Source organism: Sitophilus oryzae, unplaced genomic scaffold (genome assembly GCF_002938485.1).
Source record: "Sitophilus oryzae breed Bouriz unplaced genomic scaffold, Soryzae_2.0 scaffold_165_pilon_pilon, whole genome shotgun sequence".
Classification (NCBI taxonomy): Eukaryota; Metazoa; Arthropoda; class Insecta; order Coleoptera; family Curculionidae; genus Sitophilus; species Sitophilus oryzae.
Window position 1 is genome coordinate 2934744 of NW_022146347.1, and position 21117 is coordinate 2955860.

Consider the following 21117-nt stretch of genomic DNA (forward strand, 5'->3'; position numbering starts at 1 on the left):
CATTAAAATTTACATGGGATTTCCTATGTCCCGTCCGACGATGCACCCGGTATTGTTTTCTTTATAATTTTTGGATGTCCTGTATCAAAGCTTTGTAATATTAAGATAGGCCACTAGGCGGCTCAGACAGGATCGCAATAATCCGACACCATAAATTGACTGAGGCAGCGTCCACCAGAAGCGGAGCCAGACGGAGCACGTTTTTATAGAATCTCAAATAGGTACGATTCACCTAGAAAAAACTGGTATAATATGTGCCTAAAATTATAAAATTAAGGACAATAAAAATAAATAAAGACCTAACGTGATTTTAAATAAAAACGGAACTCGCTTAGTTACTTCAGAACGTACTTAAAATTTTGTAAACGATATGTACTGATATAACACGCATATTTGACAAATAATGATGACGTAACGTTCAACGATGACTGAACAGATTTTACATGTGTAACAATTTCAGTCATTTTTCCGGTTCTAAAAAGTATTTTTATTGCAGGTGGTGGCCATATAAAAAATCTGATGAAGTCGATTTATGTAAAAGAGAAAGCACCAGTAGCAAGAACTATCGGCATAGTCACGCCAGACAAGACAGTGCAGTAGCCTGTCTTAGTTAAACAGTTTTATATAGATACTACATATGTAAATATAAGGTTAAATGTTCTGTTTTATATATGAATAATTATTTGATTAGAAGTGAGCAGATACTCTGAGTTGTTTATTGTTGGTAATTATTGAAAATGTTATATTGATCTGTATTTTTGCTACTATAGCGACAGTTCCTGAACTAAGAATTTTGTTTTGTTTATGTTAATTTATTTTATTTTGGTTAAAAAAAGATAAGTATAAAACAAAATGGTATTATATTTTTTACTGTATACCCACAGTCCATATTATATTGTAATATATATGGAGAGAAAATAATATATGTATTTATACAAGGAAATAAAAGGTATTTTAAAATTGATTTGATTTTATTTCACAGCAACTCATGATACAGTAAATGCATATCATATTTCGTTGATTATATTTTTATAATGTCGGGGGCGCATATGCGGCAGTTGACGATTTCCCAACGAGGATTTGTACACATCAAAGACAAGCGCTCGTCTTGTTGTTCGTAAAGTCATCCACATATTCGGCACTCATAGTTGGCTTATTGACAGCATATTGTTGATTTTTTATTGTATATATTATATACTTATTGCTTCATCTCGTAAGTAAATGACTGATATTTATATTGTTGCATTTTTTGCGTAGATTGACTGTCACAGAATCATTGCTATCCATTTCCTGTGTTGGAGATTCTGTTATGGGGTTTCTCGTTTATGAGTAGAGATACAAAGTTGCGGTTTTCACATCACTGTACTGCTTTTTTATGAAATTAAAATTGCTACACGCTTTGGATTCTGATATACAGGGCGAATTTGAAAATATTGCATATTTTGACCCCCTTCATACCTATCTGGATTATCTTTAAAATGATCGAAAAGTTAAAAACTGAGTCGCATAGAGTATTTTACTTATAGGCTGGTGGAGCATCGTCGTTGGAAATATACGAAATACCATGCAAACTTTGAATTGTTCAAATATATTGGCTCCTCTATTGATTTTACAGCGAAGAAGCCTCTTTAAAAGTTTATGCATGGTAAATACACATTCCAAATTTGAACAATTTTGGACGAGCCGATTTTGTGTAATTTAAGAAAGATTGCATCTATTTTTATATTAAAAATTAATAAATGCCTATGAGAGCGTTAACCAGTTAAGTTTTAATTTGAAAATAGAAGCAGTTTTTCATGAGTTTTTCTTAAACTACTCAAAATCGGCTTGTTCAAATTTGGCACGTGTGTTTACCAAACGTAGACCTTTAAAAACATATTTACGCCTTTGCTATAAAATAAATAGGAGAACCAATATTTGAACAGATCAAAATTTGATATCAATAAATAATTATCAATAAATAATAATAAAGAATAGTTTCAGGGTATTTTAATTTTATTTCATTTATTTCAACCAGATAATTTTGCTTCCCATCGTGTTCCATCTTAATAAATTGCACTGAAAATAAACTTGTACAGCTTTTAGATATCTCGTTATCAATCAGAGATACTGATATTTTTAATGCACTTGTGCAATAATTCTACACACAGAAACTAGCCTGGAATAGTCAATAATCAAAATAATGCATTTTTATCATGTTTTTGAAAATAAGTATTGAGTATGTTTTTTAGATTTTTTTAGAAAGTTCATGACTTTTCAAGGCAAATAAAATAAAAATATACAGTCATATTTCAGGAATGACAGTTCACAGCAAAAATGTATTTATGCTACTGAATTCTACGTGAAAAACTCTATGGGACTCGGTTTTCACCTTTTCGATAAGTTATAAGATAACCGAAATACGAAGGAGATTGAAAAATGCAACGTTTTGGATTTCGCCCTGTAATTCGGGAACTAAGAAGGTTAGTACTGTGTATGACAACTTTAGTTTCATAAAAAAGTAGCATAGTGATGTGGAACTCGCCTCTCTGTAGCTCCACTCGAACAAGAAACCCTGCAACACACGAAAATGAGACATCATGTACACTAAAACGTTCGATGTTCTCCACTTCTTCGACCGAAACTAGGCAATGCCCACATGTGTGGATGAAAAGGCGAACTATAATTTGCTAGGGTCAATAGTTGACGAGCGCTCAGAGATCGCCAACTGCCACATTATGTGCGACCACGGCATAAAGTTAACAGCTAATATCATTTCTAATTTGAATTAGTAAAAAAATATCACAAACAAAAAAGATAAATATACACAGATATAATATACCTATACACTTACCGGCACGAAAAAAAGGGCTAAAATTTTGATTAATTTTAAAGTTTTATATATTGTGTTCTAGTGGAACGATTTTGATGATTTTTTAAGCAATTTGTAGCTAAATTATTTGACTTTTTAATATCTCTTTCGAAATTAAAAATTAAAGTTGTCATCTGTCAATTATACGGGGGAAACAAAATGTTGATATTTTGGTGAAAGTTTGAAACAACCTGTGAAATATATTAACAAAGCAAGGAATTTAAAAATAATTTTATCGTCTAGGTACATACGTCTTTTTTATCTATCGAAAAATTTTATCTATCTAAAAAAAATATTTAGAAAGAGATATTAAAAAGTGAAATAATTTAGCTACAAATTGCTAACAAAATCATCAAAATCGGTCCACTAGCACTCTGGAACACAATATATAAAACATTAAAATACATCAAAATTTTAAGTTTTAAGGTGCCCATTTTTCGTGCCGCTGAGTGTACATCAGTTTACCAGCGACAGTGGAGAAATGATTCAGTTACAGATTTAAAATAATCTGGAAGACAGAAAACGAGAAAATTTAAGTATAGCGAAATTCATAAAAATATTTTTAATTCCATTAAAGGTATCAAAACAAAATTATTTCAAATAAGAATATTTTAACTGGCAAAAAAAATTTAAGACTGGCACTTAATCCACATATCTCTGTATATTTATTTTGTATATAGAAAATGTATATCTTTACCTATCTTTTTAAAAATGAATATCAAACGCTAGATACCAGTATATAAATATAAGTTAACACTATGTAAAAAATCTAACTACATTTGAATTAAACATTCATTTCTACTTAAAAATTTTTAAAGCTTTTAAAAATGACTCAAAAAATATCCAGCTCAACTATTTGACGTTTTAAAAACAAAAAAAGACAGGTATATAAAATTAAAATATTCAGTTCTCTATCTTTGTCGACAAAAAGTATCTAAAAATGTTTATACTCCTCAAAATATATAAATGTTTAAAATACATACTATTACTAATCAAATTTAAGTTAATCCTAAAATGTAACCAAGCATTACTTGTATTATAAATACAAAACTTTCGCAATTGGTTTAATATATTACTGCTTTTTTTCTGATTACAGATAAAATTAAATTAAGCACTATTTATAGCAATTCCATTCTCTCTGACCTCATTATGATATCTTCCATAAATTGTTTGTAAAGGTACATGTAAAAGTTCTATAATATTTAAGTAACCCGGTTCTAAAAAAATCATCATTTTATTGTTAATTTTCTGAAATCAATATTTTAACTAGTCTTCAGGGACCAATATAATGTCAAAAAAATTGCGCAAGTCAAGCCGTTGGGTACCTGTGCGTACTAACGTAATGCCGGGTCCAGACCAAGGCGACAAAAAGTGAACACGATTTTGAGACAAAAACAAGACAAACTTGCGATAAAAAATATGGAATTCTGACAAGACAAACTTGAGACAAATTGTCCACACCACAAGGACAAAAGTACAACAAAGTCAAAAGTTTAGCTGTTGCGAATGAGTTTTATTAACCATGTGTGATTTCACTGGTCTCCTACTGTTGGCAGCACACGCCATCCACACTACGCCGACAACTTGGACCGACTCAAGACGGGACATTGAAAAGTCTCCGAATTTTGAAACAAAAATGTCGCAGAAATGTATTGGATTTGTCGCAATTTTGTCGTAAAACATGAATGTTTTTGTCTTGTCGTTGTTTTTTTGTCTGCTTGGTGACCCGGCATAACGTTGCGTTATGTATGACAGTGTCACCACAGATTAGGTATCCTATAAGTATACAGAAAAAAATCTTGTCCCTAATTCGTGGTACGAAAATTGTTTTTTATGTCGATGTGCAAACGAGTCAAATTTCCTATGCGCAAAAATAAACTCGCGTAAAATAACAATAAACAGCGTAATAGAGAGATATCGCTAAACCGAATAGCGTGCATGGACGTTAATAAGGCCAGGTGTTATTTCCTTTACGTGAGGTGGTATTAACTCTCTTCATTTATAGTTATCGGATCGGAAAGAATTCTGATCGCGTCGCGTCCGGTATTTAAACTTAACACCTCACAACCTAATTTTAATTTAAAACTTTGAAATTGTTTTGTTTATTTTAAAACTAAAGGGCTAAAGTGCTTATTTCCAGTGCTTTATTGTTCAGCGTCTGCCAGTGGGTTTAGGGCAACAAGCAACAGATTCTCTTAGAAGGGCTAAGTCGTCATCTGCTGTAAACCTAAGACTCTTTATAGGTTCTTTAGTATTGGAAGAGGTGGTATCCATATTTTGGGCCATATTTATTTAATTAAAATTAATTCCAGCTACTTAAATATCAAATTACCTAATAAAACTAAAGCAATAATTCAAAACAATTCAAACATAACCTAAAATAAAAGATCTCGCCGGCCGGCTCCGGTTGTCGTTGTCAAATACCCGCACATGCCCATTTAAGCAAGTTTTAAACGTTATCAGAGGTTATTTAGAAAGAGCGCTTGGTGTAATTGATCCGCGTTATTAGCGGGTGTTGATATCTCTCTAATAACTGTGCCGGTCAGGCGCTGTGCACAATTTTAGAGGCCATAAGTGGGCGTGCTATGTGCGCAAACTAGTAACCTAACTAGTGCCCGATTCCGAAAATTGGAACCACGAAAAACAATAAAGAAAAAACAAAGATTATAATCTGTGGTGTCACAGCCTATTTATTAGACAGCTAGTCGACCAGGCTAGTTTTTTGAGTACCCGCGCTTCGCCATGACCAAAAAGATATTGAGCTAAGAAAAATCATGATCAGTCGGACTGAGCCAGAGAATCCCGGGTGGAGTTTTTTGCGTATTTTTTCGCTTTACACTTTGGTCAATTTTTCTTTATTGATTTGTTGTTAGTGTTTTAAATCAGGGAACTACCCGTACTGCATTCCAACGAGTACAATGTGAATATTCTCTGACACAAATTGTGAGAATTGCCACCACACGTGTGAGCTATTTTCGTATAAAATCAAGTATCCTCTGGCTCTAAGCCATTCTGGAAATCTGGTGTTTTTTTTTTCCTACGTGTGTAGTTCTAGTTTCCTATTTTTTTCCCCTTTCCGTTGGGATTTCTTGAGACGAGGTTAATTTAACTCTATTTAGATTAAAGAATATACATATCACTAAATATATATGGATTAAAGTAATTACGTCCAGTGGCGTCCCGAAAGACACATCAACCAATATTTTTGACAAAAAAAATTGTGCCTCACTGGCTTAATTAATTGTTATATTTTTTTTACAATAATTTTAAACAATTAAAAATAAATGTATGCCTTTTGTTTTTTTCCTGGATTCATTTTTCAGAGAAAAAAAATAAAACTATTGTATGATCAAGATATGTATCAAAAACAGATGGACTGTGTACTAGGGTGTCCGTTATTTACATTTACAAAGTTGATCATTTCTCTCACATATTCTCGTACAGAATTGGAGGCTCTACAAAAAAGGTCTCTTACAATTTTTCGATAAACCTACTCCTTCAAAAGTTATTCACGGTTAAAGTTATCCACTCAGTAAATTCCTAAATTCTTCAACTTTTTTGACAAAATTATCATTATTTTTGAAAAATGTAATCTAATACTGTAAAAATATACCTTTCTGATGATGTTAAGGTTGGGAATTAAGAAATGTTCAAGTCTAATGAGGTTTAAACCACTTAAAACTGTGGGTTGGAAGTTGGAGAGTTGCATGGTCCGGCTAGACGCAAGTGACTATAGTCGAGATACTAAATGCATGCATTGAAGTGCCCTTGGGTAGAAAAAAACCGTATCTTGGCAAGAATGTTTCTAAAAATAAATTTAAATCGTCAACTCAATAGAATTTTCTTTTTAGGAAAATAACAGAAATTTACCGAACTTACTTAAAATTAGTTAAGTACTGCAAAAGAATACAAGCTCAAAAATAATAAGTATTAGAATCAACTACCTGTCATGCATTTAATTGTTTTCCATGATTTAAAATTGTTTTTTCGAATCATGGAAAAAAAAAATTTAGGAATTTACCGAGTGGTTAACTTTAACCGTGAATAACTTTTGAAGCAGGAGGTTATCGAAAAATTGTAAGAGACCTTTTTTGTAGAGCATTCAATTCTGTATAAGAATATGGAATTGTAATGGCTGCCAGAGAACAAAATCGAGAGAAAAAAAAATTATTGGGAAATGAATCGTCTTTGGGGCAAGGTTTATTGTGAATATTAAGGGTTTACAATGGTCTGTTATTTTTTTTTAGACAAAAAAACTAAAAATTTAGAGGGCGCCGTGAGAGAAACGATCAACTTTGTAAATAAAGGACACCCTAATGTCTAATGTATACAGAGAAATGTTTAATTTTAAAATCACTCAAAAAATTGTCCACTGGTTGGGTCTGGTTTTGTTTGTGGTTTGATTTGGCCATAGAAGGGTACTGAAAACATGTCAAACAATATTCAATTTTTAATTAAAATTTGAAGAATACTTAATTATAGATGATGCAAATAAACAATGCAAGTTATGTATTGCGCAATTAATTTGACAATATATGGGCCTCTTTATGGTCACTAGTCATTACTTAATACACTTACCATTTTCGGCAGTTAGAACACCATGCCTAATAAGAAAATCTAAAACAACAGGCGCACTAGTAGTTTTAAAATCATCTGCCAACATTTTTTCTATGCATTTTGAAACTGGCAGTATTTCAAAACTTTCAACTTCACCATCAGCATTTTCAGGAACAAATTCTACTGGTAATTCTAAGTCAAACACAAACTCAGTATTTGGAAACAAACCCCTCTCTGATTCAAAATAGAACCTTCAAATAACAAGATTTACTTATTACTATATGATTAAATATTTGTTGTCATTTACTTACGAAACACATCCAACATTAATTAGGTTTTGTAACAAAATTGGAGGAACTGAAGCTTCTTCCATAGCTTCTTTATTGGCCGTTTCCAAAATACCATGACCAACTGATAAACCACCACTTACCATGCTATCCCATTTACCTAAAACCAGATGATAATGTTAAAGGCTAATAAATATCATTGCATAATTTACCCGGCCATGTTTGCTTGGTACTAGATCTCTTTTGAAACCATAAACAATGCCCTTTTTCAGGATGTTTTACAAAACCATTAATTGAAATGCCATAATTTTGAATGCCAAAAAGACAAGTAGCTGACCTATCCATTTTTAAAAGGCTCTGAGTGTTAAATCCTGTTTTTACCTCAAAACACTAGAAATTAAATATGTGAAATTAATTTTCAAATTAACTATGTAATTTTTTTACTTCACCTCATCTCTCCAGCCTTTAAGAGTAACAAAAGTATCCTTACATCTAAATTCTCTTAATACCTCATCAATTTTAACACTCCTTTCTTGATAATCCCTAAAAGCTGGATTCAACTCCACACATCCAGCAGTAATATGAAAGACCTTAAAGTAATAAAGGTATTATACAAAAATTAATTTCTCAATACCTCTTAAAATAATGAGAATTAATCCAGTTACCTCTGGAAAATATATTAATTGTTTCATGACATCTGGCCTAATCAATCCAACTTGATAACCTTCGACAATAAAAGGCTTACATTCAGAGGAATTGAATCCTAAAAAATAATATTTGAATTTGTAAATGGGTGGTGTAATAAATCAATATTTTTCATTCTATGCAAACTATGGAACATTTAAGCTAAAATTTGAAATAATACACCTTTAAGTCGTTATTGGCAATGGTTTACTTACCTGACACATAAAAGCAATTAAATTTCTTTGCAAGTTTTAAAAGACGCGACATATCTTTAACATCGGTGGACGCAGACATTTTTCGTTATTTACGTGCTCCTCAGTGCTCCTACTAATTCCCTACCGTGACCGTAGAACCAGGGCGCACCTCTCGCACCTAACGTTTTAATTTTACTGACGTCGTATGACAGTTAATGACTGACAGTTGAATTTTATCAGCTGATTGTGTCACTAGTTTTTTTATTTTTTTAACTAAATTGCTGTCAGAATTTGACAGTGACAGTGGATGAAGTGAAAAGTGACATGACAACAAAAACTGACAAGCGTATTTTGTGAGCGTATTTGTTTGTGACGTGGAGTAGAATTTCGTGTTCTGTTTTAATTATATTACATTAAGTCTCTCCTCAAAGTTAATTTATATCTCTAAAACAATGAGTGGTTTTAAAAGAGATAAGAAGGAGGAAGAAGATGGTATAACATCAACGGCTTTTTTCGATTTAGCTATAATGAAATTTTTCAGGTGGTGGAAATCCATTTCAAAACATTGAGAAAACAATAGTTTTACAAGAAGCTCGCATTTTTAATGAAACATCAGTTAATCCAAGAAAATGCACACCTATTCTTACAAAATTACTGTACATGCTCAATCAAGCAAGTATTAATTGTGGTCTGTTTGTATATATCCATAACGTATGTTAATTTAGGGTGAACAATTAAGTGCTAAGGAAGCCACTGACGTCTTCTTTGCAATGACAAAACTATTTCAATCTAAAGATGTTATACTTAGACGATTAGTATATTTGGGTATTAAAGAATTAAGCTCTATTGCTGACGATGTCATTATAGTAACATCTAGTCTTACAAAAGATATGACAGGGAAAGAAGATCTATACAGGGCAGCAGCTATTAGAGCACTTTGTAGTATTACTGGTAAAACAGAGCTTTTAATAGTTTTCATTAAACTTAATTCTTGAAATTAATAGATGCAACTATGTTACAAGCCATAGAGAGGTATATGAAACAAGCAATTGTGGACCGCAATCCAGCTGTGAGTTCTGCAGCTTTAGTTAGTTCACTTCATATGACTAAAATTGCACCAGAAGTTGTAAAAAGATGGGTAAATGAAGCACAAGAAGCTGTTAATAGTGACAAGTAACATTTGTATGTTTTGTACTGTATATCTATTATTTATATATTTTTCTAGTATTATGGTTCAATTTCATGCTTTGGGTCTTTTATATCATATTAGAAAAAGTGACAGATTAGCAGTAACTAAATTGGTCGCTAGATTAACAAGAACAATGTCATCGAAATCACCATATGCTGTTTGTATGTTGGTAAGTGAATTTATGTGATATTATTAGATTAATCTTGTAAAATACTCATGATTTTATTGTTGGAGAAGTTTCACCCAGAACGAGCGAGAATAAACAAGCAAATATCGAGAATTTATAATTAGTGTGAAGAAAATAGGCAGGTGGAGAAAATGAAGCTTTCCTGTTTAAATTTTCTAGTTTTTACTTATTATTCTCAAGAAAATTTATAATTTTGAGAACATTTAGAACAAAAAGAAAAAATCCATAACAAATAAATATAAATAGCAAATCAGTAGCTAAATATATACAGGGATTGGCAATAGTGCGTCAGACATCTGTAGCTTCTAGAATAAAAAACTTGGCAAGTTTGTTTAAGTGCAAACTTAAAGCTTCTGTGCCTAAAGTATGAAGAGAGAAGAGTTCGTGAGGTTCAGGAAAATATTTTAACTTCTATAGGGTGGCTCAAAAAAGTGTGAGTGTATCGGGATGATTTTAAGGAAGACCCTGTATATTATTGCATTTTTATCTTCCTTTCAGATCACTTTACATAATCCTAAGATATGAGTAAATATATTTCGATAATTTCAGAGATATTAATAAATAAATAAAAAATATATTTTTTTCAGCTTTAAAAAAATTATTAAAAATACAAGAATTGTCCTGAAATCAAAACTATATTAGGTATCTACTTTAGATGGTCTGAACTTACTTTGCTATAAATATGGTAATCGTCAATCATACAGGATGTTCAAAATTCTACGCCATACTTTCTAAAATATATATATTTTTTTTAATGGAACACCCTGTATATAATTTTTTCGATAGAAAATTTAGTTTAGAATTTAGAATAGACTTTCGTAGATATTTGGGGTTTTATATTTCATATGGCATTTTCCACAGTAAATTTTTATCAAAGCCACCCAATGATTTTTCGCTCGTATTTTACCGTTGAAAGAGCCATATGAAATAATACGGCATGTATCTGCTATAAAATCCCCAACTAACAAAAAAATATTATATAGGGTATTCTGTTTAAAAAAAACAAAGACAAATTATTTTATATTTTAGAAAGTTTGGCGTAGAATTTTGAACACCCTGTATGATATAAGATTATAATATTTATAAAAAAGTACGTATAGACCATCTAAAGTAAATACCTCGTGTAGTTTTGATTTCGGATCGTCTAATGTTCTCAGTGTATTTATAACATTCCTAAATATTCCTTAAAAAATTAAGAATAAGGTTGAAAAATATACAGGGGGTGGCCCGAATTGTATTCCGGAAACTTCAGCAGCATGTTCTGCAGATAAAAATAAGTAGAAAAGTTCGTATAAATGAATGTCCTAAAATGCTTTGATTCGGAGATACAGGGTGTCGAAGTTTCATTTTTATTTCGATTTTGTCCAAATAATTTCTGAAGTGACGTCAATATTTGGATGAAAATTGGTGTCTGGGTGTTTTTTGACATAAGAAATTTGATTTTGATGTCAATATGACTCCTACTTGTAGAGGGCGCCACCTACATGTGTTTTAACTGTTTTGAAGCGTAATAAATTTTCATTCGTACATGTATAAAACTACTGAGTGAAAAAATATACATTTCTGTGATTTTTTACGAAAAAAATATCTCTTAGTAAAAATCGCTACGAGCAACCGTTTTCCAGATATTTAGAATGGGAATAGTCAATACTTGTCATTATTGACAAAAAATAAACAAATAAATTTTTCTGCGAAAAAATGATGATAAAACAGTTTCTGTTGAACACATATATATTTTAAATTTATGATTTCAGTCTAATAACTATCTAGTCAACATGTTCAGTTCTTGTCAATAATGACGTGTATTGATAATTTAGATTCCAAATATCTCGAGAACCATTACTCGTAGCGGATTTTACCAAGAGACCTTTTTTACGTAAAAAAAGTCGTAAATGTATATTTTTTTAATCAGTAGTGTTATACAGGTACGGACGAAAAATTATTATCCTTCAAACCATATGCAAGTAATATGTAGGTGGCGCCCTCTACAAGCTGGAGTTATATTGACATCAAAATCAAATTTATCATGTCAAAAAACTCCCAGACACCAATTTTCATCCAAATATTGATGTTACATCATAAATCATTTGGAAAAAATCGAAATAAAAATGAAACTTCTACACCCTGTATTTCCGAAACTAAGCATTTTAGGGCATACATTTATACGACCTTTTTTACTTATTTTTATCTGCAGAATATGCTGCCGAAGTTTCCGGAATACAGTTCGGACCACCCTGTATATTTTTTATTTATTAATATCTCTGAAATTCTCGAAATATATTTACTGATATCTTAAGATTATGTCTGTAAAGTACTCAAAAAGGAAGCCAAAAATGCAATAATATACGAGTGTTCCATTATAAAAAAATCATCCCGATCCACTCACACTTTTTTGGGCCACCCTATAGAAGTTAAAATATTTTCCTAAAATACATCCTCGTACATACTTTCGGTATGCACTTAAACAAAATTCTCAAGTTGGTTATTCTAGGAGCTATATATGCCCGACGCGCTATCGCCGGATCCTGTATAATAAAGGAAGGCATAATAGTATGCTGGGAAATAGCCGAATTCTTTTTATAAAAAGCTAATGCTGTTTAGACTCAAAAATTAGTAGTGGGAACTATCGAATGAATACTATCGAAACATTCGATAGTTGCAATTCATTCGAATAATTCGATAGTTAGTAAGAAAACATTCGTTCAAAAACTATTCGAATAAAAATTATCGAATAGATCCGTCATCTGCCTTGAAATATTGTATTCTAGTAATTCGGCAGCAAAAACCATTCATTTATAAAATTCATTCATTTATTCGTCAGGATCGATTATAATAAAATATTAACTGAATTTTAGTTGTCGCCCGGCGACGTAGGTTTCTTTCCGAGAAACCCGACAGCGGTCAGTGGCAATGCTATGAAAGAAGCCGGCATCTTTGATTTTTTGCCGAGTCAGATATAGATAAGGACACATTATTTTTTTTATTGAGGTGCTAGTATTTACACAGAAAATACATTATGAAGGGCGCTGTTGCCATATTTTGGTATTAGTTGATATTAGCAAGTTTCGCTTTAGTTAGTTAGGGATAGTATGTCTATATATTCTGCATTTTTTTTATTAATATTCTGTTGTTACACTGCAATAATACTTGTTATTTTGGATGTAGAGGAAAATGATTTTTAATGTTTTTAAGCAAAGACTGGTTTAATAAATAATAATAACAGTAATAATTTGTTATACCTATTAACAACATAATTTAAAATCATTTAATATAAATATTTTTTTTAAGTAGTAGCAAAATATAAACAACAAATTAGATGTCAAAATTATTTATATTAGATCCTATTTAAAAATAATATAGTCTCTATTTTTTTTGTGTGTGGCAACGTTGGTTTATTAAATAGTAATAATTACAGAACTAATTTGTTATATTAACAACAAATTTTAAAATCATGAAATATAAACATTTATTAATTTTCTAAGCATGCTGTGTAATGGAGGGAAAATATAAATAAAAAATTAGAAATCAAAATTATTTATATTAGGTGCTTTATATTACTATTTAAAATTATATTTACTTTTACTGGCATTTACTTTAAAAAATAAATGAAATATTTCTTCGCAAAAAACTACATGCAAGAGAATTAGCATAAACAAAATACAAACATCGTTAACTTTTTTTTAAATTGGCACGTGTAAAACTTTTCATTTTGATTTTCTCACCCCATAGTTTGAGTTCGATAACCATTTACTTAACCACATTACTTAAATATGATTATTAAGTTCAACTAATTCATATTATTAAAACATCTAAAATACAAATATGTATTTTTAAAATTAATTGTAAGTTCATCTCATCTCTCTTAAAAATTGCTACTTCTCAAAATTTCCCATTAAAAAATAGACCATATACCATATAAAATTAAATAATTGAAAGATCGGACTATGGAAAACTACACAAATTTTCGGAAAAATTTTGACCACACATTTGCACACAATCGTCAATAAATAAAATTCAAAATTAACTACTATTTTAGTATTTTAACTATTTTAATAAACGCAAAAATAGCACAGTATTTATACGGCGAAGTTATAAAAATTTGGAAGAACTAATAATGCACTGACGCATACAAAAATCAAACGAATACTAAATTTCATTTATCAAAAGCATTCCATAGTCGTGGCTCAACGATAACCATTTAGTCGCACGGCGAGGTTGTCACATATGCTTTAGTATACAAATGAATGAATTATTTTATTCGAATAAAACCATTCGATAGTTGAGATCATTCATTCATTAACCATTCGATAGTCTAATTCATTCGATAGTTCCCATCGCTATCAAAAATACAGAGTCATTTAAAAAAAATGTCAAAAATGTCTATAAGGAAAGTTCTTGTTTGTGCTTATACCATAGAGTTGCTTATACAGGCTCATTTGTGATCATACCTGCTCTTATAAGGGAATGCTCTCGCACAATGATCCTGAATCCTGTTCCCTGTTCCCTTGTCAAGAATGAGAAAGTTCTCTCTTTTATAGCACTAATTGTAATGATGCTCTGATTTGCAGATTCGTATAGCAGCAAAATTGATAGAAGAGGAAGGTGCTGATAGTAATTCGCCATATTTTGACTATATTGAGGCATGTTTCCGTCATAAATCAGAAATGGTAGTTTATGAAGCAGCATATGCTGTTGTAAATCTCAATCGTACCACAAACAGAGAATTAGCTCAGGCTATTAGTGTTTTACAGCTATTTTGTGGATCACCTAAACCTACACTAAGGTAATGTTTTGAATAAATATTATAGGCATGTTTAGAATGTTTGTTTTTTAGGTTTGCTGCAGTAAGAACACTAAATCAAGTTGCTATATCCCATCCAGCTGCTGTTACAGCTTGTAATTTGGATTTGGAGAATTTAATAACAGATTCAAATAGGTCTATAGCAACACTTGCCATTACAACTCTGTTAAAAACAGGTTGAAATTTTTAACATAAATAAAATACCGTGCTGGCAACTCTTACTTTTAGGTCGGTATTTACATGTGTGGAAGTAAATCACATAGGGATCTTATTAAGTCAGAGTGAGAGAAATGCGACGGTGTGCGGTTGCCACATTTCTCCGGTACGCCCTTCTCTATCAAGTAAAGTAAAATCACGATCGCAAACCGCTTATTTTTAACACACATATTTTTCGAAAAAATAACTAGGTTTTTACCTAGTTTTAATGATTTTTCAGTAGATATGTTTCTGAGCATCTGAAATGGAATTATAAGGATATCGTTAGGGTATCCAATTTTTTATAACGAGAAAACGTCAGTAATCGCCATAATTAAAAAACAAGCGATAACTCGAGAACCACTTTAGATATTGAATTTTTATTTTATTTTGAATTTCGGATCTTTTACAAGATGTTTAAATAAAAAAAAATCATTAGGCATGTTTTTTTAATCTCGACCCAAAACTAACCTTTGCCAGTCCTTAGTATAAAAATATAAGAGTATTTTCATCTGATAAACTTCACGTTTCAGGTGCGGAGTCTTCTGTTGACCGTCTTATGAAACAAATTGCGACATTTGTATCAGAAATAAGTGATGAGTTTAAAGTTGTAGTAGTGCAAGCTATTAGAGCCCTAGCTTTAAAATTCCCAAGAAAACATAGTGTGTTGATGAACTTTTTATCTGCTATGCTAAGAGATGAGGGAGGTCTGGAATACAAAGCCTCTATTGCAGACACTATAATTACCATTATAGAAGATAATCCAGAAGCAAAAGAAACAGGTCTTGCTCACTTATGTGAATTTATTGAGGATTGTGAACACGTATCGCTTGCTGTCAGAATTTTACATCTATTGGGAAAAGAAGGTCCCAAAACAAAACAGCCATCGAGGTATAACTTCAGTCGTTTTTATTTTAATTTTCTCTAACTTTTGTGGTTTATGTTTAGATACATACGGTTCATTTATAATCGTGTTATTTTGGAATGTCCCTCAATCAGAGCTGCAGCTGTGTCAGCTATGGCTCAATTTGGAGCTTCTTGTCCTGATCTGTTGGAAAATATCCAAGTTTTACTTGCTCGGTGTCAAATGGATTCTGACGATGAAGTTCGAGATCGTGCCACTTATTATAGCAGTATTTTGAATAGACAAGATAAAAGCTTATACAACAATTATATCTTAGAAACACTACAAGTATTCAGTGTAGGCTAAAAATGTAATTATTACTGAAGTTTTAATTTTTAAGGTATCTGTTCCTGCCTTAGAGAGGACACTTAAAGAATACACTAACTCAAATACTGAACAGCCATTTGATATCAAAACTATTCCAGTAAGTGTAGTTAGTAAACCGGATGATCACGAAGTAAAACAAAAAACGGAAGGCATGTTAATTAGCTCTGGTCCTGCAAAGATTACTCCATCTAGAGAAGAAAACTTTGCCACAAAACTTAATTCACTTCCAGGTAATTATTCATTGTCTTTAGTAGACATCTTTTTTCATTTAATACATTATTCTAGGCATCCAAATCCTTGGCCCTCTATTTAGAAGTTCAGAAATTGTTGAATTAACCGAGTCAGAAACCGAGTATGTTGTCAGATGTGTTAAACATTGCTACACACACCATATGGTATTACAATTTGACTGTCTAAATACTTTGAATGATCAATTGCTTGAAAATGTTAGGGTACAATTAGATACAAGTGAAGGTCAGCTATAATTTCTTTAGTAACATCCTTGTTTATATATTCTTAAAGTTGTTTAACCGACTAGACAAAATGTGCTGCCAACTGGAGGACAAATCGTGAACCTTTCGGGGCGGAGTCAAAAAAATCGATTATTTTCGTTATTTTCCTCAGAGTAATGTAATAATATAGCCCGGGTTTCTGCGAACTTTAATAATGATCAGCTGATTAAGAAATTTAAACGAAACTTTTATTTTATTGTAAATTGTGGATTATTTTTGCCTGTTATTTTAAGAATTCTAAACCGTATTAACAAAGAAATTATTATTTCGATATGTTGGTACATTATTTATAATTTATGATAATGCTAATTGCTGTTATTAATATTTAAAAAAAAAGTTACATACCTATTTTAATTTGATTTAATGCACAGGTTTATAAAAGAATCATTTCTTAGATTATTTTATTCTAAATTGAGTGCTTTACGAATTTTACGATATTTTTTTTGAAAACATAAATTTTGTACATTTTTGATGCCAACTAATTGGCATGGTATTATTGGTATGGGAATTAGCCAAGAAAGAAAAGAATTGGCTATAACTTGTAATTTTTCGAAAAAAAACATATTATACCTATATCGCTGAAAAGCTTAAAGAATGGCGCTTTTTATTAAGTCATGGCCAACTAGGATTTCCATTTAAAAAAAAACATAATGTTTGTGTCATATGTCAAAAATGACAGGCTTTAGAAAAAAAACAGAAACACAAACTCATTAGGTATGTGATTATCTACAACTTTTATCTGCAAACTTTTTGTCTAAAATACCGTATAATCGAATAAAACGGCGTCAGCGATGGCTATGAAATGACGATCGATGATATTTCCCATATAATTTTATTTATAAAATGACAGCGATCTTCATCTCATAGCCATCGTTGACGCCGTTTTTATTCGATCATACGGTAGTTTATAATGGAATTAGAGACAAGTTTTAAAATAGACAAAATTTGTTTTTTTTTCGAAATATCTAGTAAGCCTTGAACCTCTCCGAAAAATCTGAAAGGCGCATATTTATGACCCCACAAACTGCAATTCTTTCTCCATTTAACCGACTCTCTATCTCCAGTAGTTTCCGAGATATCCATAGAGAACATCGTAGGAAACTCACCCTGTATAGTATTTAGAAGCTAACTATTATTATTATTTGAATAGATTAATTTGATTAGTAAGACTCGATTAATTTAATTTAAAATAAATTTGATCAGATTTTTTTTCGTATATTCTACTACCAGAAAACCAAAATGATAACGCACTTTTCAACAAAGTTGAAGGAAGATATAGTGTATCTATCACAATACTTTATAGAATTACTACAATTAGAAGAAAAACAAAAAGAAAAAATACCCAAATACCTTCACCTACTACTCATCTACAAAATAAACTAATATAATCTCTTATAAAAACACTAGACAACTACTTCTTGTATTATACTACACTGAAAAAATTATCAAACTTACTAATTAATCAAACAAAAAGAAAAAATAACCAAATTATCCCTCCACCTACTACTTGACTACAAAATAATAAACTATAAGAACACTACTAAACTATTTCTGGTATTCTACACTAAACATTATAATTAAACTTAATAAAATTAATCTAATTTTACACTACAACCACTACAACTACAAAGAAATAAGAACATTTTTTAAACAGAACTTCGATACGTGCGACCAGTATAATAGATCAAGCGGACAAAGAATATAAAATACTTTAAAAGTGTGCATTCAAAAAGCAAAAATATCTCGAAAATTATCTAAACAAACATTTTCTTTCTTATCAGTGAAAAGCATCCGCCTCGTCGGCCTTGCGGAATTTGTCGGGTATTTACAATGGTCGAATTGTATAATTACCAGGTTTTATAGCATATCTAATAGACAAAAAGTATCTGGTCGATTAGTAACCAATTGGCACAGTCCGAAAATTATCGATTTTTATTTTCTCTGTTTTTATTGGTCGCTTCAAAATTCAGAGCAACAAAAATATTTTTCTGTAGTAAAAGACCGTGAAATACGCCCCGCCATCTGGTGCTTTACATCCATAAACGTCTTAGGTTGAGCTACTTTAAAAATTCATATACAAGGGTAACATATATTTGTGAAGCAAAATTCATTTTAGGGTATGAAATAATAAGTGATATACCTTGTCCAAAATTGCCATATAATGAAACAGGAACAGCATATGTTATAGTTAAATTTCCAGATGGAGATTTACCAAACAGTATTGCCACTTTTGGTGCTGTTTTAAAATTTGTTGTTAAAGATTGTGATCCTGCTACAGGTTTGCCTGATATTGATGAAGGTAACTATGTTTGTATATATTTTCAAGGGACGTGTAAATATTATACACCCAAACCTTTAATTGTATTGTTTTTCAACTTTAATCAATAATATATTATGCTATACAGGGTCCGGCAATAGTATGTTGGCCATCTGTACTGATCTGTTGCTCCTAGAATAAAAAACTTGGGAATTTTGTTTAAATGCAAACCTAAAGCTTTTTTTATCTAAAGTACCTATGTACTAGGATATATTTCAGTAAAATAGTTTAATTTCTACAGGGTGGCTCAAAAAAGTGTGAGTGGATCAGGATGATTTTTTTTAAATGGAGCCCAATTTATAATAATCTTTGCAAAGATTGTCAAAATAGTGTGAAATGTCTGGGCTTATAATGTTTACCTTTACCTATTTTTAGCTTTCTTACAATTTTTTTTTACTAGGATATGATGATGAGTACATGCTTGAAGACTTAGAAATAACTCTTGGTGATCAAATACAAAAAGTCAGTAGGGCAAATTGGGGATCGGCCTGGGAAGAAGCAGAATCAACGTTTTATGAAATGGAAGATACATATTCATTAAGTTCTATGAACACTTTAGAAGAAGCTGTTATTAATATTATCAAATTTTTGGGATTACAACCTGCCGAAAGGAGTGATAAAGTACCCAAGGGGAAAACTACACATACTTTACTTCTCGCAGGTAAATCTAGGATTGAAAAATACAGGAATTCTACTATTGTAGTTTGTTTTAGGTATTTTTCGTGGCGGTATAGATATTTTAGTTAGAGCTAAACTTGCTCTAGCTGATGGAGTTACTATGCAGTTAACTGTAAGGTCAACAGATGAGAGTATTGCTGAACTTATTACATCTGTAGTTGGATGAAGAAGGCTAATGCTATTTTTAACTGTACAATTCATTACTTAGAAAATTATATTTAAATAATTTATGTTTCTTAACCAAAAGGAAGTCATATAAAATACCTACATATTTATAACTTATTTTTATTCTACCTATGAAAATCATTGGCTATCTTGAGATTTGGCAATTTCATCTTTGAACTGTTGTAGGGTCTCCTTGGCTAATTTTAGTTTATTTTTACATACAGCAATCTCTGTTCTTACTTTTTGTTTAGCATCCAAAATAGATTTCAAAGTTTTTTCTTTTTTTTCTTCAACTAAATGAAAAACTCTATTAATATATTGTATAGAAATACTAATTTGTACAACTTACAGTTGGTGTTATGTTCCCATCTTCCTAAAGTTAATTGTTTGGTATTTGTTAAAAGATGATGCATCAACTGTGTCGGGTCCTGAAAAACTATTTCATCATAACTTTCTAGCACCAAACCTTTTCCTTGTTCCATTCCTATATCTTGAGTTCCTTCAGAAGGAAATAACTTTAATATATGATACATCGTTACCTATAGAAAATACTTGTTAGAGTTATTAAAACTACACTATTTTAAAGGATCAAAATAAAAATAATGATAATAAAATTAATGGTATAATAATGGCATTAACTAACTTACAGGTCTCTCATTAGGATCATGAAAGTGTATTTTAATAACAATCTCAAACTCTCCCCATCCAGTTTCACTTATTTCATATGGCGGTTTAACTACTATTCGATTCTGATTAGTGTAACTTTCGTGTAGTTTAAAATGCACTTTTTTAACATATGCAGACATATCTTCATTATTATAAGGCTTTACGTAAACTGTCCACTGGTGGGTATGTCCATCTTCTTCTCGTTTTTTGCCAAAATATCTCGCGATATTACCGTAAACAATCGGTTTCACTATGCAAACACCCTAATAATGGTTCTTTTTAGATATAAATAAACAATAGTAAAAAATTTACCTTCATACGGCCTCCAGAATCAGGTCCAAAATCAGTTGGTAAGCTCATCCTTTCATATATTTTTAATTAAAGAAACATAATATTACAAAGTAATAATATTATATTCCATTATTAAATAGCCAAATTCAAAACAATGGAATTATAACCACAATTTTTCTTCTTTTTACTTTTGAATTTTGAATTGTCTCCTTTTTGCTGCTAGAGTCATATATCGTAGGGCTAATCTGGCATTCATTGATTACGCGGAATTTGAACTGCGGTTCTCAGCCGTATATATTTAATTACCAGTGT

At 31.0% G+C, this 21117-nt stretch overlaps 4 protein-coding genes across 7 annotated transcripts in view; 2 read left to right on the forward strand and 2 right to left on the reverse strand.

Annotated features, from left to right (window-relative positions):
- LOC115880840 (ileal sodium/bile acid cotransporter-like) overlaps window positions 1-960 on the forward strand; it is a 50386-nt gene extending 49426 nt beyond the window's left edge. For all 4 annotated transcript variants that reach the window (XM_030898148.1, XM_030898149.1, XM_030898151.1 and 1 more), the window contains exon 8: window positions 497-960. In XM_030898148.1, coding sequence (XP_030754008.1) covers window positions 497-614 — 118 coding nt within the window. In that variant the 3' untranslated portion in view covers window positions 615-960. The remainder of the gene's footprint in view (window positions 1-496) is intronic.
- LOC115880842 (uncharacterized protein YJR142W) lies at window positions 953-8789 on the reverse strand. Its single transcript, XM_030898153.1, has 7 exons — window positions 8595-8789; window positions 8361-8458; window positions 8145-8285; window positions 7908-8085; window positions 7720-7855; window positions 7430-7659; window positions 953-4068 (listed from the first exon to the last, which is right to left on the reverse strand). Exons 1-7 carry the CDS (start codon window positions 8671-8673, stop codon window positions 3959-3961), a joined length of 972 nt encoding a protein of 323 aa, XP_030754013.1. The 5' UTR covers window positions 8674-8789; the 3' UTR covers window positions 953-3958.
- A 91-nt stretch (window positions 8790-8880) lies between these two features.
- LOC115880839 (coatomer subunit gamma) lies at window positions 8881-19961 on the forward strand. The gene is made up of 14 exons (XM_030898147.1): window positions 8881-9065; window positions 9115-9245; window positions 9299-9524; window positions 9578-9746; window positions 9799-9931; window positions 14518-14732; window positions 14784-14926; window positions 15479-15836; window positions 15894-16137; window positions 16190-16406; window positions 16462-16650; window positions 18805-18987; window positions 19406-19666; window positions 19719-19961. Exons 1-14 carry the CDS (start codon window positions 9026-9028, stop codon window positions 19847-19849), a joined length of 2640 nt encoding a protein of 879 aa, XP_030754007.1. The 5' UTR covers window positions 8881-9025; the 3' UTR covers window positions 19850-19961.
- Window positions 19952-20987, reverse strand: LOC115880844 (YEATS domain-containing protein 4). Its single transcript, XM_030898155.1, has 4 exons — window positions 20827-20987; window positions 20496-20777; window positions 20198-20387; window positions 19952-20141 (listed from the first exon to the last, which is right to left on the reverse strand). The coding sequence occupies exons 1-4, from the start codon at window positions 20872-20874 to the stop codon at window positions 19987-19989; spliced, it is 675 nt and encodes a 224-aa protein (XP_030754015.1). The 5' UTR covers window positions 20875-20987; the 3' UTR covers window positions 19952-19986.
- Window positions 20988-21117: the final 130 nt, after the last annotated feature.

Excerpts from the sequence above, each read along its gene's own strand:
- LOC115880842 (XM_030898153.1), bottom strand. The coding sequence starts at position 8,673 with ATGTCTGCGTCCACCGATGTTAAAGATATGTCGCGTCTTTTAAAACTT. Across the intron at positions 7,856-7,907 it reads TACCAAGCAAACATGGCCGG|GTAAATGGGATAGCATGGTA; the intron begins GTAAATTATGCA and ends ATCTGGTTTTAG. Across the intron at positions 7,660-7,719 it reads ATTAATGTTGGATGTGTTTC|GTTCTATTTTGAATCAGAGA; the intron begins GTAAGTAAATGA and ends TGTTATTTGAAG.
- LOC115880839 (XM_030898147.1), top strand. The coding sequence starts at position 9,026 with ATGAGTGGTTTTAAAAGAGATAAGAAGGAGGAAGAAGATG. Across the intron at positions 14,733-14,783 it reads TCACCTAAACCTACACTAAG|GTTTGCTGCAGTAAGAACAC; the intron begins GTAATGTTTTGA and ends TTTGTTTTTTAG. Across the intron at positions 16,138-16,189 it reads ATATCTTAGAAACACTACAA|GTATCTGTTCCTGCCTTAGA; the intron begins GTATTCAGTGTA and ends TTAATTTTTAAG.
- LOC115880844 (XM_030898155.1), bottom strand. The coding sequence starts at position 20,874 with ATGAGCTTACCAACTGATTTTGGACCTGATTCTGGAGGCCGTATGAAG. Across the intron at positions 20,778-20,826 it reads ATTCTGGAGGCCGTATGAAG|GGTGTTTGCATAGTGAAACC; the intron begins GTAAATTTTTTA and ends AACCATTATTAG. Across the intron at positions 20,142-20,197 it reads ATGGGAACATAACACCAACT|TTGAAGAAAAAAAAGAAAAA; the intron begins GTAAGTTGTACA and ends TTTTTCATTTAG.